The sequence below is a fragment of the Phoenix dactylifera genome, chromosome 17 (assembly GCF_009389715.1).
Source record: "Phoenix dactylifera cultivar Barhee BC4 chromosome 17, palm_55x_up_171113_PBpolish2nd_filt_p, whole genome shotgun sequence".
Classification (NCBI taxonomy): Eukaryota; Viridiplantae; Streptophyta; class Magnoliopsida; order Arecales; family Arecaceae; genus Phoenix; species Phoenix dactylifera.
The window spans coordinates 12,666,987-12,693,732 of NC_052408.1; the positions used below are offsets into that span (position 1 = coordinate 12,666,987).

A 26,746-nucleotide genomic window follows, 5' to 3' on the forward strand; every position below is an offset into this window, starting at 1 on the left:
AAAGGTTGAGGTTAAAGGTAAAGTGTAATCTATGTTTTCTGCCTACCATCCAAGGTTCTGGTTGGATGCTCTGTCTCAATCTCCATGCCTCTAACTAGTAGACAAACTATCATCTAAGTTCATGTTTCTAATTCTATTTGAAGAGCCAAGTAGATAAAATTTCAACCTTTTACATCAGTTACATCAAGTGCTTTAAATCTTGGCATCTCTACTTCCCTACACGTTCTCTTTCTCCATACTTGTGATCCAATTACTGATAGCATCTTGAAGCTCAATCGATTCTTTTTGTTGAGACCATTCTGCTCCCTTTGACATGCCTTTAGCCTTAGGGTTTCTCCACTCTAGCTTATATTTACATCCGCGTGCAATTCTGCCATGTCGTCTAAATATGGATAATATGCTCTAAGAAAGCAAGCTCTAGTATTCCACAGATTAAAAAAAAAAACAAATAACTTGGCATATATTTCCGAAAATATATATTAGATCCTGACAATGATGGTTGAGTTTTAATTATTTTTGTCTTGTGGAACAATGATGTTTGTTAAAATTTCTTGCATCATTATACTATTTTGTATATTAGTAAATATATTTTTAATTATCATATATTTCATTTTTTTCTAATTTGAATGTAGTTGTTATTAATCATGTCTTTTAGTGGGATTGTTGAAGATGCAAATAGTAAATCAGTTGAGCCTACAAATCAGACAGAGGAGCAAAGAAGAAAGAAAAAGCTAACATCTAAAATTTGAGCTAATTTTACAAAGTATGAAGTAGAAAAAGAAGCTATTCATCTCCGTGAAGCTATTCTGCTACTGTGTCGGATAGCTATTCTATCTCCATTGAAGATTCAAACAATGAACATCAATTTATATACTATAATAAGGTAAATGAATATGATACAATTTTTTTTTAAAAAAATAACCTATTATTTTTGTTTATATATGTTGAAACTGTTATACTAATATCATCATTTTTATTGTAGGGTGATTGGAGCATTGAAGATTGTCACATGATGTCATTCCATTACATTGAGCTATTCTACTTATTAGTTTTTGAAACTTTGCTAAAGATATTTTTGTTGCGATGTATTTGAAGTTTATCTTTGAATGAGATTAACTATGGTAGATGATGGTTATGTTTTTGATACTATTTATACATCTACATCCTTGCTCTTATATCATTTATCTTATGGGCATTATGCTACTTATTTGAATAATTTATCATCTAGGAGCTGTATTGAAAAAGCAAGTATATATTAATTTCTTGAATGATTTTTGTTTAGGAATATTCATACTTTTTAATTGACTTTCTTATTTTCTCATATTTGTATTTAGGTACTTCTGTTGCGAGTATGAACGAGCGTACACTCATATTAACTAGGGAGAGTGTTCGTGATCATTTGGATTCTCAATGATCTAATTCTTGCTTTAAATAGAGCTTTGAATTATTATTATCTCTTTTGCATGTACTAAATATTTACTAAAATTATAATTTTATAATAAAATCTATCTTTTATGAATATGTCATTATGATTTTTATTTTTGAATTCTTGCTTTCATTAAAATTTCGTTTCTTGCTTTTGATGAATGATTGTTAAAATTATAATTTTTCATCGATATATCATTTATGATTATATGATTATTGTTAATTTTTATTATTGATAAATGCTTGTTAAAATTCTACTTTTTTAATTATTTTTTTCTTTATGATCATGTTTTATTGCTAGTTTTCATTATTGAATTTTGATCAAAATTTGATTAATATCCAAAACAATATCCAATTTATCCGTTTATAACAAATATGAATATGCTTAATATTCAATTCGTATCTGTTTATAACAAATATAGATATGCTTAATATCCAATTCGTATCCGTTTATAACAAATATGGATATTAATTTTGATATCCATTTAATATTTGTATCCATTGAAAAATATGGATACAAATATGAATAAATTAATATCCGATCCAAATCCGATTTATTTCCAACCCTACGCATGCACAGCCATTAACATCATCAACAAACCAAAATTAAACAAAATCATAAATGTCCCCCATCGCTGCACTCTGAAGGGTGCTGCCAAGAGATTAATTAATGCATAGATACATAAAACAGTAAAGAGCAAACAATAGTAAAATGCCGTAGAAAACAGAACCAGGAACTAAGACATCAACACCAAGTGGAAATCCAAACCAGCCGTACAACCTCTAAACGAATAGGGCATGCCATTCCTCGCTCCAACCATTACTAACGAGCCATAGCCCAATTATTAAAAATAAAGGCTTCAATCATGCATCGCATTTCGTTGCCATCAAATTAAAACTAGCACGCGTTTGCTCCTCCTTGTTGACAAGCAGTTGTCTGCTTATGATACCGCCCAGCATAGGAAGAAATTAAACATGACCGACACATTTATCCAATCCTTGTAACTCCCTCTTCAATAATACTGGCTGGTTAACACCTCTCCAACAATCAGAAAGGAAGAAAGATACCCAGCATTAAAGGAAATATATGCACCAGACAGGTCAGGCAATTACAGCAAAATGCAGTATCATCTAGTTGGAGAAACTGAAAATTTAATAAAATCGAGCAACTGCCCTATTTTCCCTAGGAGGCAGAGTATATAACCTCTGTATAGTTACATGAGTCGTACTATCCCCAGAACTTTCTGTGCTAGACTTTAGACAGCATGGATCTCGCGACATTTCTCAATTCTACATTACAAATGATTTTCATATCAAGATCTGATGGATCCTCACATGCATTGGTTAATTGTTTTATGAGTCAAACATTAAAAAACAACTGTATTAGGTTATTGTGTGGATAAGAAAAGAAGAATTTCTGGCTACTGTTTATGATACAATCTTTCTTTTTCAAGCTGTATACAAATATTTATTATATTGCAAAAGCAGTATTTTTCCTGTTAATAGACACCAGTTGCTCCGACCCAGGACTTCCAACTCCATGTCAGATCTGGTCTGCATACCAGTCCTGCATAGTATGTTGAACCGCAGCAAACTTCATCTCAAGACTAGTGAATCCAAAAATGCTGTAGAAAGTATTCTGCAGACGAATCAGACCCTATACAAAAGAACCAACAGATACACGATGAAAGTTAAATAAATCTCTTCAGAAATGCTTGACAATCTATGACCCAGAAGCTCCCATGTCCAGCTGAGTCCAGCTAGCGAGCACACTTTATCCCATATAGATTGCCCATCAAATAACACAAGGTGAGTTAAAGATGAGAAGAATAGCAGTAGAAGAGGATTCTGAGAAGATTGAAATGCTCAAGATGAATAGAATTCATGTTTAAAGTTTTCTTGCAAGCCCACCTTCATCCAAAAGCTGTGAGTGCAAGCACACCTTCCTGTTTGAAATGCTCTATTGCCCAGAAGCTTCCTTTTCCAGCAGAGTCCTGCTAACAAGCACACCTTCATCCCACATCTCAGTCCACCTACAAAACAACAGTTAATTGTAGAGTCCCAGCAAAGTACACAAGGCAAGTTAAAGATGAGAAGAATTATGGTAGAAGAGTATCCTGAGATGATTGAAATGCTCAAGATCAATAGACTTCCTGTTTACAGTTTTCTTGTAAACTCTCAAAATTTGGCCAAATGAGCATTTTGACTAATTACTTCTGTATATCACGTTCAATCTCAAACTCATGCAAACAAACCACAACTTAGGTGGTATTGTCAGTTCTCATAAAAAAGTAAACTGGAAATGAAAATTGCTTATGCCAATCATTATGATGCTATCAATCAAAAGTTTTCTGCAGATGATGAATGAAAATAATATTATGATTAACTATGCAGTCAAATAGCCTTATAGCTACAGCAAAAATTAATTTTTATTAACCTTCCTTCAGTATGGTTGTATATGTTTGCAGGGGAAACCACAAGTTCGAAAGAGCCTTTCACTTTGAAAATCAGAAAAGCAGAAAACATGTTATTCACCTTGAAAATCTCTTCATTTCACTTACATTTCCAAGCTGATGCGCTCTAGCACCATTCAACTTTTGTGGCTCCTCTTGTAGCCACCAATTACCAAAGGCCAGAAAACTTGACTTGGACTCGATTCACCCACACCCAATTATCCGACTTGGTTTCGTCATGTATATTGAAGTAAATACTACGAATTACACATAAACTTACAATAGTTTAAAAGAAAGAAATTTAAAGCCACCAAAGGATTAACCACCTAAAATGGTTTTTTGCATATTGCCCCCTACATAAAGCATTTGTTACATATAAGGACCCCCTTATCCTAATTTACAAACCGAGCCTGATAACTGCATGTGTTTTTTAATATAATAACGTGTTAATTATCTGTTAACAGATTAGGGTGGAGCTTTACAATGAAAGTACTTTCTGTACTTGCTTAAAATTGGCTCAGCTCCCCTCTTTGCAACTTCTTGTCGTTGTGAAGGCTGCCGGAGAAGAAGAGGGAGCAGGTTTGAGAGCATCAGCAGAGTGGGCGGCAATAAAGATGAAACGAAGGTAAGAGTGAAGGCCATTACGGTCGAGCTAGGGGAGGTAGAGAGAGTTGCAATCGGAGATGATGAACCATGCAAGGGAGCAACAGAGGGTGGCTGTGACATTGACATGGGGGGAGGAGCCAGCGGTGGGCTTGTAGATTTAGGAGACGGTGAGGGTGGATAGGTGGTGGAAAATGTGTGCGATGGAATTGAGGTAGATGATGTTGGAAGAGACAGGAGGGGTGCAGCTGGGGGAGGGAGAGGAAACAACACCCAGTGTCAATAAGGCAAAGGGAGAGGTGGGTAGGAGCAGAGGGCTTGTAGGGAGTGGAGGAAGCATTACCGGAAGGCGCAACAACTAGTGAGAGCTTGCTAACCCTGCCATACATCCTCCTCCCACTCCATCTTGATAATCCCTCCACCCCTTCCAACCCCCCTTCCTCAGCCTCCACCTCCACTCCTCCACACTCTGCCACTCCCACTACTTTGCCCTCTCCAGCTGATATCTTCTTACTAGTGCCAGTTCCCCTCTGCCATATCCCACCTCACCTTCATCTCAATTGCAAATGTCGCCACTCTTGCAATGCCTTCGCCCTCACCTCTCCATCCCCTCCCTCCTCTGTACCCTCAACTTCTCCAGTACAATCCTCCTTGCTACCAATGAATTGGAGATGCTCCACAGCTTGATCCTCTCAACAAACCAGAGCCACCTGTTGCTGCCATGAAGGCCATTGTGGCAAGGTGTTTGGCGGTGGAGGCATCGCTATTAAGGAAAAGGGGAAATTAGGGAAGATTCCATCTCACAATTAACTTGAGGGCAATCCTATCATTTTACAACTCTAGTTACTTTAACTATTGGCCATGGTTGATTTCTGCAATAGAACCCTCAACAGAAGGTTCAATATGCAAAAATGTACAAATTGTCTGTCTCAATTTATAAATAAGGATTCAGGGGTCTTCGCATGTAATAGATGCATAATATAAGGGTCAATTTGCAAAAATACCATTAAAGCAATATATAAAATGCAAGAACTACCAGAGTATGAACGGGAGGTTTATTTACTTGTTTTCATGAGTTCTATCTAACTAATTGTAGCTATGCAAGTTAATAAATGTAAATTTGTGTGAGGATATGATAGATTTAACTTATGACAAATGATGTTAGTTAAAAGCATACATGATGTAAGTGAATTCTGAACTCACTTTAACTTGCTTAAGCCAGGAAAAAAATTTCTTGAACTTGGATGCTGTTTACTGAGGCAGCCAAGTCATAATTGACTTATCCAAATCATCCAAGTCATGCTACTTTCCCAAGCAGGCCAAGTCATGTGAAATTTTGATTCAACAGCTGGCAAAAAGTAGAATAAGCCGAGTCATGAGTCAACTTGCCAAGTTTTCCAAATTTGACCAAAGCTGGTTGTCTGAACATGTCCTTGCTAACTTCAATTTCTTTCTCTATAGCTTCACTCTCACTGAGCACATCTTATTGCAATTGCTGTGGCTCCTCCCTGCTGGTGTATGCCAATAAAATCCATGTCTTCTTCATGTGCCATTTACATAAGCTTTCTGATAAAAATTTTGGTTTTCCTTTTCTTCAATTTTTATTTTTTGTTCATCTATTTGTTTATGCATTTAAGTTTTTTTGTTGACTGTGATGTCTGGGTATACAGGATCTTTTAGATATTGCGTTTGGGATTTGGGTCACATTTGAAAAGGTACCTGTTCTATTCATTTTTCTTTATGTTTCATGATTCCTTGGTTCAGGTTTGATATTTGTCAAGATATTTAACTTTTCCACTTGCTTCTTTCTACCCATAAATAAACATCCATTACAAGTATATGCAAATTCTTTAGTTTCTTAAAGCACATGGATATGTGAAAATTTAAATTCAATGCTTTGGATGGATACTTTGACCATATTATATAGCCCAAAGCTTTTGGAAAAAATGGCAATGAAAGATAGTAAAGAAGAACATCAAGTACTTCCATTAATTGCACTACTTGTCAAAATAAAGTTGATAGAAGCAGGTTCTTTAAATACCTTGATCCATCAATATCTATATATAGGCATTGGCCATGACGCCAGCCATTTTTAAAATGGCCAAAAAAGATGCTACCATTTCTTGAATAAAATCTTCCCTCTCCATTTGCCTTGCCCTTCCAAAAGTTCGCAAACCAACGGTCTCCAGTATGAAAATAGAACCAACCCTATACACAGAATTTTCATGAAAAAGGGATGAATTAGAGGGAAAAATTGAAAGCAAATACCTAGTGCCTTGTAATAATAGTCTAAGGCAGCAAAGAAAGGGCAACTGGAGACATTTGACATAATGAGAACAGAATCTCATCTATCATCAATGTTTCTGACACAATCATCAAACTTTACTTCAATCCAGTTGTTTTCTGGAAGAATGTGGTCTTACTCCAGTTGAATTTCCATCTTTAGGTAACATTCATCATACATATTAGTCACTACAACTATTTGCATTCGATGTTTACTAGTCGACAAATAGGAAAGCATTGAAGAATTAAGATATCTAGTGAAGAAAAACAACCACGCTGCTATCACCTCATTAACTTCCATTCTTTTCTTCACCATTTTTTCATGGAACTGATGGGGTATTATATCAAGTTCCCTAGAGTCCTAGACCAACACCACTTTCGTAATTCTGGAAAAAAGATGGTGAATTTCTCCTCAATCAACAGCACATCTGCTGGGTCTAAAAGAATATTTTCCTTGTAGATTTACACAATATAGTCGTGCGACTAAGTAATAAAAACTTAAATGAAGAACCAAACTAGAATGTGAGTCCGTAAAAGGAGGTAAACATACACAATTCAATCCCCAAAAGATCCAAGCACTTCTTGAAAGCAATTGGAAGGTCCAAATCCAAATAAGCCAGTCTACTAGTCACATATTTGCTTGTCATTTGAGTGCAATAAATAGAAAAAGAGTACTTCTACCCTCCCTTCTCCACTACCTGCTCAGTTACCGAGTCCTATGTGGCAGTTGGGAATTGGTGCAATACAGGGGGATAGATGGGTGCCAGGTGGAACCAGGATGTGGTTAAGTCATTCTGCAAGTGCCACTCAACATGTATAACTAAGCAAGACTATTAATTCAATTGTTTCTGAGGGCTATCCATAAAATAAATTTCAAAGCTATGGACGATTCTAGTTCATATCATTATAGTCAAACTGACTTGAGTGAGGTCCGTGATGAAAAACTGATGATTTGCAACCAAAAGGATTGAAAGATGCAGCCCATATGGAAGTGTCATACCTTCCCATGCATAAGATCATCCCTCCATGCTCCTTGGAATACATCTCCATTACTGTAGCATAATGTACCCAGACCACATCTCTTGCCATACCGCCATATGCCATCATAGAAGCTTCCATCCGCGAAGGTTAGACGACCCTAAAAGATAAATTAACAAGATGCATTAACAAACAGATTAATTTTAACTCGACAAAAGCATTAATAATCCACTTTATTTTAAGTGCTAAGACAAACTGGAGCAATGGGGCAGTAGAAAAGTACCTTTCCTTCAGGAAGACCTCCTTGGCCTCGCCCTCTATAAATTCCTCCCCTGTACTGAATTTCCATAACAGGAGCAAAACTTTTTTGCGGTTCCCTTTCTGCCTCCTGCATGACAGTTATTTATATGAGCATATTTTTACAAATAATCAACACGTCCAATAAACCATGGTTTGACAAACATGAATTGATGAGTTCATGATAATCTCTAACAAAATTGAACGAGTTCCTCTTTAATGCAATCAACAGTTGAGAAAAATGTTGGTATGATATTTACCATTAGTAGAAAGATCCCTGAAATGGCTTTAGATTTTGCTCCTTTTTTTAAAAAATGATGGATGATTAGTTAAGGATCACGAGACAAGATAGCAATCAAACAACATAGACCTGAATGCGGATCAAGTATACATCTCCCAACTTGATAAAATGTTAGGCAGAGGTGAAAAGCAACGGAGGTAACACTTTCGGAAAGATCATTTATTGTTTTATGGAATTTTGTATACTTGCAAGTTGCAACCCAAATAATTGGGAAAAGCTGGATGGTTATAGTTATGGTGGAATTTCATAGATTTATCTTTCAAAGAAGAATTTGATTCTGCCCAAAATTCTTTTGCTGGTCAGGATCTACATTTCTATATGTTACAAAGGTGTTAACGTTAACCATCTTGCAGAGTTGAACCACAAGAAGGTTGTTGATCAGTTATTAGGGTACACCATAATTTATAGTGAACTACAAAGATAGATAAATCAAGTCTACCAACCTGTCACCAGACAGCAATTTTCAGTCATGTCAAATCCGAGCTTGAGATATCAGAAAACCTGTCTGAAGAGTTGAACTGAGTGGTTCAACCATTTGAACTGCTTCAGCTGGCAACTTCATCAGTTATTTTATTTTTATTTTTTTTAAAAAAAGGAAAGAAAAAGAAAACCCAGACTACCTGCCAAACAGTCCCAATACCCTAGAATAGATAACTTCAAAGTCAATTCTATCTTTTGGGGTGTGGATGGAGATTGGCTCCTGTGGTGGTGTTGAAAGGAGAAAAGCAGCAGAGGGAACTGGCAATGTGGATGAGGAATTTCAGAGAAGAATGTCAGCCATGAGGTAGAAGAGGGTGTGGGCCACAAGTACCATTTCGGTGGCCTCAACGATCGCAAGCAAGTTTTAAGGATTTTTTTTGTTTCTATTGCAAACCACCCTCACTTTCTCATGCCATAGAACCTCTTTCCCCAGTCAGGTCTCGTTTTCCCTTTTTCTTTTTTTAAAAGCAGTATCCAACATTTGAACCTTGGACCTCCTCCAAGGGCAAGTCCTCAGGGAAGAGGTACCAACCAACTGAACTAATAGTTGTGGGCGCAATGTACAAGATAGTTAGGAAGAGACATAGATGGAATATGAAAAAAGGGCAAGACCAAGATGGGAAAAAGAAGAGAGAGATGGGAGATAGATGCAGAAATTTTATTAGTTACCAGGCTTAAAAAGACATAATCCTTGGAAGCTTGGCCTATTGGTCAACCTACAGTCGGCCATTGTTGTTGAAGTTACTCCCACCATTCCCTTAAAATTGTCGGAGATAGAAAGGGAAGAGAAATAGTTAGGAGATGAGAAGAGTTAGACAAAAATGATCCTTTGCCTATTGGTGAACTTGCAATTAAACTAATCAACCATGACCCAACCCTTGAAACCATTCAGGCTGAGTTAATGGTTTAAAAACAACATATCTCTAGCATAATTATGGCAATTGCATGGGCAGATGGCTCCTAACAAGTCCAAGTCCACTAGATGTTATAAGTCCTTGACATGTTTATTTGGTTAGCCTAAAAAATTTAGGTAATTAGTTATACTACTTAATATCATATCTTCATTATGAATGATATGATAGTGGCAAAATTCACATGCCAAGATAATCATAGCACCTGATGCACCAACCTATATCATATCATTCTTGGCTCACATGCTCCATGTGTCATAGAAGTGTCCAACAATGAAGGCTGGCATGCATAGAACTAGATGTATGTAAAAGCTGAAAGCAAGCATTTGATTTTGGCTTGTAATTACAACTACATCCTGCCATTTGCCCTCATGTTCAAGTTCCACAAGTTTAAAAGTAGAGACTACTGTGTGAAATGGCACTGTCAAACTGATGTTTTTATTATTACTTTTTAATTCTTCTTACTATTTTTTAGGATCGAGCATACGTTTTAAGAGTGGAAATTAATTTCCTTTAAACATACAGAAAAACCAAAACAGTATTCATCACTGTCATTGGAAAACCTTGTCCAGAATACTCTAGGGTCAGCAAAAGATATACAAGTTTTCGATAGTGGTGACTGATAAAGGAATAGCACCTTCAAATTGCGGCAATAAATTATAGATATTTCACAACTAACATTGATATCATATGCAAGAAATATAGTTTACCAGCATTGATGCTGCACGTGCAGAAAGCAATCCTCGCTTTCTGGACTCATCCCTGTTTCTCCCCTTTAGTAGTGTCAATACAGAATTATAAATATCAAATACTGCCTCCAAACCTGCATCAGCAAAAGCATCCCTGGATTGGGCATTTTGGGCACCCAAGAAGTCTCCACCTGTGCCATGATCATGCAAAGTTTCTGATAGTGCAAAGTCCGAGGAACAAGCAGAACACTGCTCAAATGACTTTACACCAACAGGAAGAGTGAGAGTATCCGGTTCATCAATTTTGTTAGTTCCAATTAAAACAGCCCTCTGTCTAGCCCATAGCTGTGCCATGTGGAATGCTGGACCAATATTCCAGCTATTAGGTTGCTTCCTTCGAATATCTGATTTGTCAGGTAGCACAGAAAGTCAGGATCGCACTATTAAAATTGTTAGCTTGATAGACAGAGAAAGTACTAAAGTAAGATCTTTTTGGTGGCAAAGGATAATCTTTAGAAGAAGAAAATGATTATGGAGCTCGACAGCATTGAAAATCATACTGGCAATCTACATACCTTCATTTATTTGGTTACCATTTTCATAGATCGATTCATTGCTGGACTCCAATGATTCAACTCCATCTCTTAGACGTTCACTATTTGAATCTCTAAATAACAAGAAATTCTCACATGAACATATTTTGATTCCATGATTTAATCTCTTACACTAATAAACGATGAAACAATTCAAAAAATTCAAAACATAGAGTTCATCATACTTGCTGGATAGTTCGGTTTCTATTTCTTCAGAAAATGTATCGAGAGAACCATTGGATAAATCCAAGTTTGACATGGTTGCCATATCTGGCGAGATGAAGACATCTGCTGCTGGGTTACGAGAATGAACTGGTAGGTTTTCAACCAGTTCTGGAATATCTCTTCCCAAAAGAGATGAGAGAAAGGGAATGCGCAGAGCCAGGCTTGACAAAAAACTCCTCTTCTGAGAAACAATTTTCTGATTGCAGCTGGCAATTGCAAAATTTTATTCAGAATGGCTTAAGTGGCAATCTAATTCTATAAGTTTGAATAGTTCTCATCTGTATAAGAATGTCAAATACTATTAAAAAGATTGAAACTTGCAGTATTTTAATAGCTTATTATTAAAATTTATGTTTAATAATAATAGGCCAGTGGAACTAATGGGGATCTGTGGATAGCACAGAAAATCATTCCAAAAAGGAAATATTCAAAATTCTAGATTTCTACAACAGTTTGTTTCCTTTCTATAGCAGGTAGATGGACAAAAATGAAAATGCAGGAGAGATGGGAACAAGGTCATGACCAACCTAGAAAACTGAAGTTGTTGACATTTACTATACTTTCTTTTTTTGTTAGCACTAGCACAAAGTATTAACCACTTGCTAACTAATAGACAAAGGGTTTATGGAAGATACAGTGAACCAATAATCTGAATTTAAAAGTCTGTCCTTATTGTTATTAATTGGATATAATAATAAGATTAAGATTATCTTAATTGAAATCTTACTGTACTTTACTATAGTATCTGAGTATCCGGCCCTGCACGTGTTAGTCTCCCAACAAAAGATTTCCAAGAAGGCCTTTAGTTGAGAATGACAATTCCAAGATATTTCTAGCAAAATATAGCTAAAATATTCAGCAGACATTCTTCATAAGAACTTCCTTAACTCTTACCCCACAATCAGAAGTGTTATGAGAAATAGATTTGGCTCCATACTAGGTTCGTGAATTCTTGAAAATATGATCTCTCTTTTGCATTCTGTTATCTGACGAAAGGTAAGGACAATGGAAAGCAAATCGCTTTCATCCAGGGCAGAACCACTTGCAAGGGTGAAGATAACCGGGCCATTCAGGTCCTATTCACCAGAAAAGTCACAAATGTTAAGGAGAAAAGTATGCACTAGAACAATATTTTCATAGTAAAAGACTCCCAACTGACAAGCAGATTGTCTGCTAATCGATAATATATATCCTAACAGGAAAAAAGCATGCTTCCACACAGGAGAAGCCATCATTTCACGCATGATCACCTGAAAAATTAGCCAGCCACAAGGAAAAAAGAGATCACTGCCGACATGCTATTCTTCAAGCAATAGTGTACAGCACCATACCTTACCTTTGAAGATAAATTGTTACTTCTGATTCTAAGCAATCAACACACATAGCACGCTAACATCTAGCAAAGCAGCTAAATAATCTATCACTCATATTCATCTACCAGATGGGATAATAAAAAGCAAACTGTATAACTGTGTAGGTTTAAATGTATATGGCTAAATGATGGTGATTTGAAAGGGGTGAACTACATTTGCCAGATTTCCAGTCACTAGCCTAATGATCAGCACCTGCCATGGCTTTCATTCACTTCCACTGGAAAAGTTATAATGACTTCAAATCAGGAAAAGTTTTAGGAAAAATGAACCACGAAAAGAAACAAGCAAACAGATGTAAAACAATTGTATGGTGAACTTTAACAAAGCTCATAACCACATAAATTGTTCAATTAAAACACTAGAACAGAGGAAGCGAAGTGTTCTGGTGTCATAAATTTCAGTGCATGCTTTGAAGGAGAAAGTAACAAACCATTTGAGAAAGAAGGGACTAAAAGAATCTGTGTTAAATAACTAGATTCCAAAGGATTGTGTGGTTTCTAGAAAATAAGCCATGGAATATTAAAGGCAAATGATGTGGCATGATTTGTGAGTATTTGGTAATGTGAAGAGAATCAACAGTTGAGAAATTCTGATCAATAGTTGAAGCTCAGGTCAGTGAAAATAGTAATTAATTTCCAGCAGCCAGCAAAACAATTTTATGTTTTGTCACATCATAAGATGCAATTCAACAGAAAATCATACATAGATTAACTACTAAACAGTGAAAGGCTGTCTCTCTAGCCATTTCCTTACACCAAAATGGCCCTCTTTGTATCTTATTCTACCTAAAGGAGTTAACTCACCAGTCTATCTCATAAGCAGCAAATAGGCGCTAAAAACCTTCAATGGAGGTGTGCTGACATAATGATGTCAACATGACATTTGACAACTTACAGCAAAAAAAAAGCAAATTCACACACAGCACTATCCCACAGAAGGCTCTGCCCCACAAAAACCATGTTGAGTCTTGACAATTAGAATATCTAAAGCTTAGCTGGTTGTTCCAATCTCTCCAAGTGAGAAGTCTCAGGTTCAAACCTGAGAAGTGGCAAGTAACCACCATATTCTGAAAAAGATAATTATAATGCCTAAGAGTAGGCCTATATGCGTTTAAAGCAAATAGAATCACACTATGGCATTTATGCACTTCAATCTAAAGCACAGAATAACCACTAGTTTCCTGTCCTGGAAGGACCAGATGTCAGTTATATTATTTTCCACACACCATGAACCTAAGGTCATCATGACAACTATCTGCAGGCTCTCGGTGACTTAAATCCACTGATTAATCAGCTAAATGAGGTCACACGAATTCCTTGGAGAGGGTGTTATACATTATCAAAGGGGGTCAATGGCCAATAAGGATCTACGCATATAATCCCTCATATAGCTTGCTGTTAGAATTGAGGTTTGCAAACCACCTACAGCTTGTAATATTCCTCTAGTGGAATAAGTTCTGTTTAATTATGAGATTGAATCTTCTCAATCTTTTTTCAACCACTTCAAACATTGAGTTGCATCTTGATAGAACTAAAGCTTCAAATGGAAATGAATGACATAAAAAAGGAACGAAATTCTGCATATGAGTAGCTATAATAAAGCCAAAACGATTTGAACATGCCACTTTGTTTGACTAGATAATGGTATCATATGCCCTTAGCAAGCATAAGCATGAAAACTAATCAGTTACTTCCATGATAAGGTAGCAGGAGGGGCACTTAGAGCTTGATGAGGAAAAGGCTTAGAAATTGTAGGGTCTTAGACTCTTAGTTGGTTGGGAAATAGAAGATTAAGGCATGAAATCAGGAAGAAGCACAAAAGGATCATGATGCAAGTCAAACGATCAGGTATTCTTCAAAGAAGATGCTATGATTTGAGATATAACAATGATGTCAAGGAATCAAAACAAGGACAACACTAGTTCCCAGAGATTTGTCCATTTGCTAGGTGAGAACAAGTCACAAGAAACCAGTATTGTCGGATCTAGTTCAAATTTGCAAGTAGACCACAGATTCAGCAAACCAACCCCCCAGTTGATCTGCTAGGATAATCAAACCGGCTGAGCTAAAATCTCATTAAGCAGTAAAAACCATATGTGCTGATCAATTTTCACCAAATCAAAGACTCAGGTAGGTTCAAAAAATGGCATGTAAGTAAAGGACACCTAAAAGACCATTTTGACATTTATTTAATTTCTTTTTGTAATAACTATATGGGCAATTTAGTCCTTTTGCCCTATTCAAACAATTAGAAAAATAATGGAAACCATCTTCGGCTCCAATCTTTTTGATTTAAGGAGGGGGGGGGGGGGGGGGGAAGGGTTCAGTGAGGTCCTGAGCAGAGAGCCGCCAGTCTTACATGATGCGTTACTGACCAATTGCATTCCCCCTCCACTGTGCAAGTATATCATGGCCACCTTTGGACGTTTTTCAGCATCATTGGCACCTCAAGTGAGTCACATGATCTTGTTGACTTCAACAACTCAATCCTCTTCCTCAGCCGATTGACCCTCAACCACCCAACCCTTACACCCCTCTACCCTCCCCCTACTCCTTTCCTTTCTCATTCTCTCTCACATTCTTAGCCCCTCAAAGCTTTGTTTACTACCATTTTTAATTTTTCAAGAATTTATTGAAAGGAAAATTGTGAGGCTGATTTCTTTGGTCCAAACCTTCTCTCCTATTTGAGACTAAATCTCAACTCTGTCATTTGGTTATGTTCTCCTTTGGGCTTGGATGAGACTGAAGAGGCTCTTCCCAAAAGTCCGAAGCTCAGCAATTATCTTCTTAAAAAGAAAGAACTCAAGAAGACTTAGAAGTCATCTCCTTGCTCTTACAAGTTGATTATTTTCTATTATTTCATACAATATGTTCTAAGCAGTTGACCCAATGATCTAGCCCCTTGACCAGGTCAATGTTAGGCCCAAGTTTGAGGGAGTTGATAGATCCAAAGATGCAAAGAACTTAAAACAAAGATTTTTTTTAAAAAAATGCATAAGGTATGCATATTTAGACAAGAGGGTGTGCAATAGATCGAAACTTGTGCCGATAAAAGAAACACTGATAGATTACTAATTGTACAAGAATTTAAAGAACGAAACAGAAACGAGGGGAAAATGGCGTCAAGAATTTCAAATAGAAAATTTTGCATTCACTATTCAAATTAGACTTCTTGTGTTTCCAAAATATAAAAAATCTCATCTAAATTGTTTTATAGTTAAGATTATCCTTGCATACAATATGAAAGAACCTTCACAAAGAAAGAACCCTCACAACTTCTCATTTGAAGGTAACTTCATTTGGCCCCATTAGGTTTTATCTTTTTTCCTGAATAACTAGAGCAAATACTACAAGCTTGGCAACATAAGCATGCAAACGCATGTGACTGTTAGGCATTTAAAGTAATACAGGTTGAGACATCTGGAATCATGCTTTTAGCTATAAGCACTGCTTTTCCTTCCATGCTTACCCCAAGAAAATGAATTTTAAGAGGTGATTCATGCATTCCTGCAGTGTAACATCTTGAAAGCCTGAATGGCTGAAACTTGACCTAATCCGAACTCTATTGAGTTCCAGAGTTAACATGTAAAACAGTATAACCCAATTTACATATAAGTAAGACTGGACCAAATGCTTTGGACATAAAACTTAGCTGGGGTTAAATTTCAGTCAAACAAATCCATGACCTCATCAAAATCATTCACAACCCTAGGTCTACCAAATTAACCTGAAGTGCCATATATGAGATAAGAAAGTCAGATAATTAAAATATTATGCAAAAATTGTAAATATAATGCTATAGAATAAATTGTGCAGGAAATCTAATGCCATAGGGGAAGGAGATATAATCATTAGAAGAAAGCTTTACCTTTGGACCACCATTAAGGAAAGGACAATGGAAGACAGCCTGAGTAATTGCTGATTTAATGTTGTAACCAGCTCCAAAACCAACTTTAGCTTCTCCATAGCTTTCTAGAAGCTGTTAATAAAGTATTGGCTTCAAAAACTATAAAATGTGCAAAGAAAAGAATCAAAATAAAAATTGACAAATGGGGTAAATGAATAGCAGATGGAAGATGATGTCCTACTTTTACAACTTCCAGTGGTTTGACTTCCTTGATTTCTCCATCTGGTGAATTTCGAAACTTCAGATGTGTTTCCTGAAAACTCACAGTTACAATGAGGCTGGATAAACAGAAGATTTAGGATCACGAGGAAGTAAACTTACAGACATTAGATTAGATATTGCACTTATGGCCAGGAAGACAGCATTATTTGCACGTTCTAAAGCTTCGGCGAGAGTTTGAATTTCTTTTTCAAGTAAAGAATCTGCTTCCACCACTGAAAGTCAGAGTGAAAGAAATCATATAAGTAGATAAAATAACTTACATCACCGTTCAAAATAGTTGTGAAGTAAGCTCACAGTTAATTTAATATGATAGCTGTCAAAGCATATGCTGTTAAGCACACTAAGCAAGGCAAACGAATGCATGCTTAATTAGTGCTGGTTACAGACAACACCAAGTGAGTCAGTATGAAGACATGTTTACTGCACAGTCACTTCTGAAGACTCAAAGTCAGTATGTAGATTAACATGATGTACTGCTCCAATTATAGTATAGTATGGAGCATTATTGGCCTTGAATCTTAATATAAAACCACAATATCTTGGGTTATTACAATATCAAGACACATTGATGCACGCCAAATAGGTTTCTGTTATTTTACAACAATTAAAGGTATCATATGTGGAATGCCATTTTTAAAAGATTAACCTAGAAGACAGAGTTGTTTCTAAACATGCACAATTTTTTAAGTTTACAGTACAGTCTATTATCTGGCAGGTGGCATGTGCAATACACGCGATTATTCAAGGGACAATTTAATGGATAACAATGAACATGTTGAGCAAGATTTTTTTTGAAGTAGATTTGATAAATATAAGCTCCACTTAATCTCATGCACTTCTTCTATTTCCCTTCTATAATCATATAAAAATAAATATTAAGGGAGGTCCTTATTATTGCATATATGGAATAGGAGGCACATGCTCAAGCAGTGCCCGTGGAGAACAGAACATGAAGGGGCAGCGACCAATAGGTAGGGTGGAGACACTTAGGCATCACATCTAGAGTTTGTTTATAATAGTGGGGATAAACATGCAAGAAAATCTAAGGAAAATTTAGAATCAAAAAGAAAAAATTTACCAATTTGAAAGTGTGAGAACTCTTGAAGTTTGTTTATCAATTCAAATACCTGCATATTCAACCATCATCCAAACATAAATGTTCTTAAAGGAAATAAAAAAAGCAACAATTTTGTGCAACATTTACATATACTATAAATTAGAAATGTTAGTTGCCAAGTTATCAAGACACTGCTCTCTTATCTTTTCTGGAATACAGAAGTGCCAACATTTACATGACACTCCTTCAAAATTTTCAAAAATGGCATTCCTACTCATGTAATTTGTGCTATCAACACCAGGCTTCGAATATTGGAGCATGTCCTTTTAGAGGATGCTTTAGCACATGTAATGAGACTCCAAATCTCAGTAACTCCAAGTGCTAAGGAAGACAAGGAGAAAGAAATCTAGAGACCAAGAATGGTATAGTTAACTCGCAAAAGATTAGTATTACCTCCTCTTGCCGTCTTTGTCCCTCAAAATTGAAGGGCTTCAAAATAATAGCAACAGTTAATCCACCTGCTAATTTAACAGCATGTAGAAGTTCTATTGCTGTAATATGATCCAAACCATGTCCTGCAGTGGCCACCTATAACAGTACCAGAAGAAGTAACTGTTACAGGCCAATATTTCATTGAGTATCCAAGCATAGATTTAAATCTGGTCAGTACTATAACTCATTCTATGTAATTTGATTCTGCAGTTGATGCATTGAGAAGGAGATCCTACTATTATACTGCAATTGGTAGCACAATGCATCAAAAGCATGCTCATATGGCTCAGAAGTCTACTAGCTCATGAAAATACAACTTCACAATACACCAAATGGTATGCAATTGACTTCAGATTATTGGGCTTTTAGTCTTGTAACCTTTTGAAGGTAGAATGTATGTTTAGAAGGGGGATGAAGCTTGTTCATCGCTGTGTTGTTGGTTTTACATATTTATTTATTTATTTATTTTGGTTGGGGTGTGCGAGTGTTTTCTTCTTATACTTCTTTTTTCTTCTTCTCTTTTTCTCCTTTTCTTGGGGGGATGGGAGGGGGATTATATCACCGCATATGTTGATCAGCTACATGGGCTACAATTGAAAGCTCAAAGAATTATTAACTGCTCAGGAATTGGGTACAAGTTTGTGTGGAAGGTGTTTTATCTAATAACTGGGCCATACGGAAGGCTCAAACATACTGTCTAGCAAAATGTTCCAAACCACTCTTGCACGATGAACTCCCCATATGTGATAAATCAATTTATAGCTGCAAATGAATATAAACATTGCAGTTAGCTAGTTAAAAGTCCCTGCTCATGTCAGAAATGGATAACATCATCATGATTATAATTTATAGCACTGAAGGGTAATTGTAAAGGAGAGATCAAACAAGCAAGAACTAAAGGTGAGGGGTGTACAAACAAGAATGACAGCTGGGGGACATGGATGCAGTGATGGTGGAAATTCCACGTTTCTGAGAATCATATCTGAAAACAAAACAAGATAACAGTCAATTTGTTTTATTATTTTTCAACTTAATATAAAAAAATTAATATTTTGAATATGGAGTTGTGATGCTGATGATGATTAGACCAATAAATAAATAAAATATCAAATGGACAATCTATGCTCAAAATTGTACAAAAGAAACAAAGAAGGAAATCATTTACACCCAGGAGTGATCCGAGAAGAAGCTTAAAAGGGCCACAGCCCCCTCCAAGCTCCATAATTTTCTTAGAGATAACAATTTTTGAACCCACCTCCTTGTTTTGCTTTGTTCATAAATGGCTCCCCTTTTCTAATTTTCTCTTTCCATTGGTGGCCCCAGTTATCCAAACTCTCCTCCTCTAGAGAGATTTACATGGTTTTTCACTAGATCAAAAATTTAGCTCATCTTAATCAACGAATGACGCCAATCTATGCCAGGAATGTTTATTTCCTTACATGATCCATTGTAATCATCTATGGATATAAATCATATATCAGATCAATAAATGATGGCTATGGATGCTATGATGGAGATTGCATAACCATCTAGTTTAGATTAAGGTTGCCACGCATCTCACTCTCTACAGTGTTTCCTCACCCGCTCGAGCGGCCACTTCTTACATCCCAATGTTCAACCTCTCATGTGGTTACTCATCAGAACATAAGGTGAGTGCTTCATCCTCATACCACATTGTTTCTCTGCGACTTCATCACATCCCTTTTATGCTTTTTGAACCAACTCATTGGATGAAAATACTATTTTATGGATGGTAAAAGTAGTCACCACATGAGAAAGAAGCAAGTAGATTGTGCTGTTTGCTTGCATCTTATCTATAAATAGACTTCTCCCTCATATGTCAATTTAGGTGCATTCACCTATTATAGAATACTATTCATATAAATATAAAACATGTCATATAATCTTAGGTCTCAAATGACCAAATCCATCAAAAGAATTGGTGAGCTTCTAAGTTGGCTCATGGACTCTGATCATGGCCAATCTGAATCAAGTGATTCTGCGTTTCTAGACCTTTATTTTAAAGGGGTAAGGAAAAGATATTTTTCTTTTGAGTTGCAACCCCCCCCCCCCAACCCCCAAGCGCACACACCCACAACAAGAAAAAGAAGAAGAAGAAGAAGATAAAGCAAAACAGAACAAGAAAAAAGCAAAGCCGCCAACTTTTCAGGATTCATAAACACATCAAATAGGAAAAATATTTTAAGTGATAGAACTAAATGATGCAATCTAGATTATATCTCTACATACAAAATAAAAGCAAAATAGCAAACTCGAAAGCTCTGGGGAGTAAATGATCATTTTGACAAGAAATTACATCTAGTCTACCTGGACCTTGGTCTATACATGAAATGGGACTTTGCATTAGTAAGTATGAAATTTTTTAGTTTAAAACAAATTCTTAACATGCACTTTTAACACCATTGAAGGCTGGGTAACGTCCCAGCTGGACCAGGTCACAGAATATAGTGGATCAGAGTAATAGCACAAATTAAATTTACTCTCGCATGTCAAAATAAATGGCTGAAGCATTCTCAATTATGCATTTTCTGAATTAGAGGATACAACTACTATTGGAAGGTGAAACACTACAGTCAACAAATACTGCAGTGTTTTGCTAATGATTTCTTTTGGTCATTATGGGGGTGATTTTGTCATGAATGAATCATAGTGCAGCACTATGGAGGTCAACTTAAACAAGGACAAATATACACAGCATAACTCCAGCCCCCCTCTTTCAGAAAAACCATAATCTATAGAACAGACTTGCTACCATCATGCTTCCTTTTGTCTACAATGTATACCAAGCTAAGGACACATACTTTAAGGTTCCAATGAGCCACATCATTGAAGCTACTCTAAGAATATGTTTTTTGTATCAACCTCAATCAAGTAACCTGCTTTCAGGAGGAAAACAATTTCAAGCCTTTTAGCCTGTCTCCTAGGCAAATTAAAGCTTTCACCATAGATGAAAAGTTGGGCAGGTAAATGTTAATGGGTAACTTAAAAAAAAAACAGCCAATCTTGCTCATGTCGTCCAGGATATTTTTGCAGCTAAAGTAATCTCCATGTCATTTAGACCATAGTAGATTTTTTTTTTTTTTGAGAATTAAATGAGTGGAAGCCTAGCTAAATCAGGATGAGAGGGATCTATTGTATCAACACCAAGAGACATTATGAACTCAACCAGATGGCACCCTTGAGATCGTAATAAGATATGATATAGCACTTCTACTATATACAGAAAACTATTCAGCATTCATACAAAAGTCTCACCAAATTGATCCTACATTTAGGAGCTTTTGAGTTTAGAATAACCAGCAATTGGAGGAAAAAAGATACCTGTTCCATGACATCTTTGTAGTAATTGCACCTTGAGATTATCTCTCATATGAATAGTCCTACAACAAAAGTTCACATCACAGAAGGAAGGATAAGCATATGAAACAATCTTTCTGAAGAGGAACAACATGAAACAAAAGCTCTCCACATTGTTGTAGAAGAAGGATACAATCTATAGACCACTCAAATTTATGGGCTGAAATGAGAATAACAAATCTGTCACAAATTTAAGTAACAGGAGGAAAAAAATTGTCAATGTCCCCAAACAAGGAGAAATATGATAAGATTATTGGTGCTGCTACCAGGTTAATAAACATTTTTTTGAGTTTTTTTTGGTATTATCAGGTCAATAGACATTATGACTAACTTTTGCAATGCAAATTAAACACTTTTCATGCACAGCTTTTGTTAGAGAAACATTTCACATGGAAGAAAATGCTAATTTATATATATTCCTGATCGACATCTCTATCTGCTATAACAATGCCAATTCTGGACCTGCACCTCCACTCCACAGTTCAACTCCACAATGGGGCCCAACATCTTTCAACTCAAAGTCCCCAACACTTTTCATTAGTTTACTCTTTTTTTCCTCACAGCCACAAGTGACTCTTTTTTCTCTACTTTGATGTGCGCTGCCTTTCTCAGTTTGCGTGAGTCATATGCAGCACATGTGCAAGGCTCTAGTTATTAAAATATGAATGCTTGAGGTTGTGAATCCATCCTTGGTGAGTCTTTTTTTTTCATAACAACCCGACTGACCCCTCATATTGAGTCACAATTCCATCCCTTATTTCTACGTGGCAAAGTGACCATCAATACACATTTATCAAACCACTGTTTTGCATCTTTTCTAAAAGTTGTGGCTCTATTCCAAGAATGAAAAAACAATAAATAGAAAACACCTACAGACAGAGGTTGGACAGACTCCATCACACACTTCCTCTTATACCTCTAATAGGAAAGTTTTATGCAACACCACTATTCTACCACTTGGGCACCTGTGCGATCTGGCACTGACGTGGTGTCCCATCCCTGTGAATCACATCAACACCCTCCTCCCACATTGCATGCGTAAATGAGTAGGTAATGTATTGGAACAGCATAGCATTACTCCCCTTGCACCTTGCATCTCAAGTGTATCTTTCATATGCAAAGCACATGCCAAATGCTATTAGACCTCTTAAAATATTATTAGCATCACAAGAAAATAATTAAAATGTTTTTGCTGATGATATGATTCAATAGGAAAATTCATTTATAAATCTTATCATGTGTCCTAGCACAGTTGAAATTACTTGATCAAAAGCTTACAAAAAAAAATCATACTCTTTCTCTTACTTTAGTGATTAGAGAATCTTTAAAAATAAAAGAAAATATAAACCGCATTTGATGGCAAAATTATGGATTACAAAATAAAAAAAGATCATCCGATATGGAAAAAGTAGTGTCACATGTCAACAACACATAGAGGAGTTTCTTGAGTTGGGCGGTAATTGAGTTCTATGCTATATATTTCTCATCACTATAACCATCAAGACTTGTCCCCAAAGTATGCCATACCGTACCAAACTAGAAGGTACGGGAGCATACCGTACCAAATCGGGCGGTACAAAATGTATTATACCGAATCAGACAGTGCAAAGCATACCGTATCATACCGGTTCGATACCGGTATGTGGTATGGAAGGCGTACTGACACTCCGTACACCGAACCAACCCCATACTGAGCACACTGATGGTATCAAGTTGGCACCAGTTCAACAGCCATCAACCGCTATGGATCCCAATATTAGTTCAGCGGGCCTTATATCCATCTATAGGCATCATTTTTATATCTATCAAGGAGGAGAAGGAGAAGCAGAAGCAGAAGTAGAAACAAAAGAAGGAGAAGGAGAAGGAGAAGAAGTAGAAGAAAAAGAAGAAGAAGGAGAAGGAGAAAGAAGAAGAAGAAGAAGAAGGAGAAGGAGAACAAGAAAAAGGAGGAGAAGGAGAAGGAGAAGGAGAAGGCGAGGAGGAGAAGGAGAAGAAGAAGAAAAAGAAGAATGAGGAGAAGGAGGAGGAGGAGAAGAAGGATAGAAACATCAAAAAATACCAAGGAGGAGGAGGATAGAAACATCAAATTATACTTAAAATCATTAAAAATTAAAAAAATAATTACAATTAATTCAAACTTAAAAAACTTTGAAAAAAAATAGCGTACTGGCATTGCATACCGTTTGTCGGTACGGTATTGAACCAGTCACCAACCGGTACGGGCCCCAATACCGGTTCAACAGGCCTTGTATCCACCTATAGGCATTGTTTTTATCTCTGTCAAGCTTTAATACCCCAAGAAATGATCATATTTTCGACCCATTCACTTCCTCTTTAAAAGTGCGTCTGCAGAAATTCGAAACTTAGACAACACAATTTCCCACAAGGCAGTTATTGTTCACTCATTCTTCTCAAACAACTTCACTAAGGTGAAACTCCATGAGTTTAACAAATTCAGAATTGAGGGAACTAAAATTCTTCTGAAAAACTATCTTCTGAAAAACTATCTTCAATGTGTGTTAGTGTGTCAATGCCACACATTTGGATGAAGTCTGAAATTCAAAATTCTATGTGTAAATAAACTGCACATACATTGACCCTTCTTGCGAACTTCTCCTTTTCTTTCTCTTGGGAAAGATTAGTACAGAATAACCATAACAAATTGATGAGCCTGCCATCCATTCGCATTAGTGTAGCCCTAAAAGTCTTAAACCCTAAGCTCACAGACACTCCTAGTAATCTAATTATGGCGCTAACCCAAAGTTCATATATGTCCTTCGCCCCACAATATGAGTCAACAATTTGGAATCAGGGATCAAGAAGGTAAAATCAGTCCTACGGACCAATCTCCAATTAACAAGAGACATCCTTTGCAGACAGACCGCCAAGACAAAACCACTAGTATCATTCTTCAACCGAAGTTCATATACAAATTCTCAGTACTTGAGTGCCTAGGAATTCTTGACATTAATGAAATTTTCTTTATTAGATAAGAAGCTCGACCTATAAAATCACAAATTTATAACTGCTATTTATAAAAGAAACACGTTCTGACGATACTACTCTTAGCTTCTTTAATGTATAAGGTTCTTGTGACTACTATCAATGCAGTATAAGGAATCGTCTGTCACGCATTGTCTTCAGGTGAAAATTAACAAAAGAATTTGCAACAATTTACAACAGATTAACACAAATTAGAACGTTTAGCCATTTTATTTTATACTCTTAGCCTATTTTATCTTTTCTTTACTATTTCCATCAAATTTCGATGACCCATCCGAAGAAAGAAGAATTAAGAGAATAAAAGAGGAAAGTTTCTTGCCAGAATCGGAGGCGAGAGGAGGAGACAGAGGGAGAACTCAGACAGAAATCGATGACGGCGTCCTTCCTGCTCCCAATTCCAATCACCTCAACGGGATCCGAGTCCCGCTGCGAATCGAGATGGCCGATCGAATCCGAAGCCGTCGACACTCGGAGACGAAGCGGCGGCCGCCCGCGGTGGAAGCCGGTGAGGCCGCGCGCGGCGCAGATCCTCGCTGGAGAGCCGCGCAAAGGGCGAGTTGAGGCGTGAGAGATCGCGAGCAAGCTAGATGGAGCAAGGGCCTCCATGGCAAGAATGAAAGGGGGAGAGGAAGAAAGGGAACGGAAGCGGGAGAACGATGAGATCGAAAAATATCCACATACCAAGAGGCGCTTTCTTGAGGGTGGAAACTGGAAAACCGGATTTTAACGCATTTCTATTCAAAAACTAAAGCATCAATATAATGTACGTATAGACGCATAAGACTATTATGCGGCAATGATCGCATAACAAATATACGCGGACACCTGCAGCGCCTAAAAATTTGTAAGCGAAATGAAATCAGCATACAAATTATATGAAAATTCCGCATACAGTGTTCAGTACAGAAAGATGTATGCGGACATCCGCACTCGAGGCCTATCTGACTGCGAAACGCTTGATCAGCCACGCCATGGGAGCGGTCGGTGGTCGGTGCCCAGTTCCACGGGTACGACGAACTTCGCGTCCTTTCCTGAACCTCCGGCCGCCGCCCAGACCTTCGGCGAACTCCGCCTCCATCGCCACCGGCTTGGAGAGAGAGAGAGACAGAGACAGAGATACGGCGGAGTGGGGAGGTACTGGCGGCGCCGCCAGGTACTCACGACGGTGGAGTGGAACGCCATGAGCTTCGTGTCCGTGGGCCTTGTGGTAGGGCTGGCGATGCGCAGCATCTGTTTGTTTAAATGCTCAATAGACATAGCTTCACGGAGTTCAACGGTCTCGCGATTTGTTTGAGGTTGATGGGTTTCGAGAGCAATCCAACATCTACTACGACGGTAGACCCAATTCTGTATTCGTCCTGCTTGGCCTGAGAGTTCTAAGACACAACCAAGCTGGTTTAAATCGAGCCCGGACCTCAATCTTTGGGGTTTTGGGAGCCCGGGTAAATTTACCAACCAAGAGAACTATAGTGGGTACTTTTAAATTAAATTACTAAACAAAGAGCATTTTCTTTCTGGGCGTGCAAACTATGACCTAGTTTATGGTGTTCTTGTAGGGAAATTCTGATAAGGGTTTCTGAACCCACCTAGAACTATTTATGGGCCATCCATAAAATATGGATGCTGGAAGAGAGCTTTTTGCAGTTTTAGGCGTCAAGAATAGGTGGAAGATAACAAATATAAGTATACATATTCAGTCCTATCTATGTGAATTGCTGTTGTAACTGAATGGATTTTAGCAAGATAAATAAAAGTAAATGAATTGAGGGTTTGGGTTTCGATTTGGTATATTATATGGTGCTATAGGAGTTTTGGTTACTAAAAGAATAGTATAATTATATAAGGATTATTTTGGAATATGGAAGTTTTCATGTCGAAGAAACATTGATATTTTTATATAGTTTTAAGATACTTGGATGCACTTCGTTTAAGCTCTTTTTGTTAGGTGTTGCTATCTAATGAGTTCGATGATCTATTGATAAGTTGAATGGAGAAAAATCTAAGAACGAATTGACATTTTTCGTAAATGATGGTTTATCTTGCTGGGAAGAAATAAGAGAATCTTCACTAATTCCAA

The 26,746-nt window shown here is 37.0% G+C and overlaps 1 protein-coding gene across 2 annotated transcripts; it reads right to left on the minus strand.

Moving 5' to 3' along the window:
* Positions 1-2,716: 2,716 nt before the first annotated feature.
* Positions 2,717-26,178, minus strand: LOC103717668 (protein ACCUMULATION AND REPLICATION OF CHLOROPLASTS 3). 2 transcript variants are annotated; one of them, XM_008806146.4, is made up of 17 exons: positions 24,989-26,178; positions 21,631-21,689; positions 19,206-19,270; positions 18,250-18,384; positions 17,818-17,866; positions 16,839-16,951; positions 16,699-16,770; positions 16,479-16,589; positions 12,133-12,314; positions 11,199-11,444; positions 10,996-11,087; positions 10,442-10,824; positions 8,026-8,130; positions 7,765-7,902; positions 6,523-6,689; positions 3,337-3,458; positions 2,717-3,082 (listed from the first exon to the last, which is right to left on the minus strand). In XM_008806146.4, the coding sequence occupies exons 1-16, from the start codon at positions 25,273-25,275 to the stop codon at positions 3,386-3,388; spliced, it is 2,277 nt and encodes a 758-aa protein (XP_008804368.2). In that variant the 5' UTR covers positions 25,276-26,178; the 3' UTR covers positions 2,717-3,082; positions 3,337-3,385. The 2 variants fall into 2 exon arrangements, with proteins under 2 accessions (XP_008804368.2, XP_017700763.2); XM_017845274.3 differs by lacking the exon at positions 11,199-11,444.
* Positions 26,179-26,746: the final 568 nt, after the last annotated feature.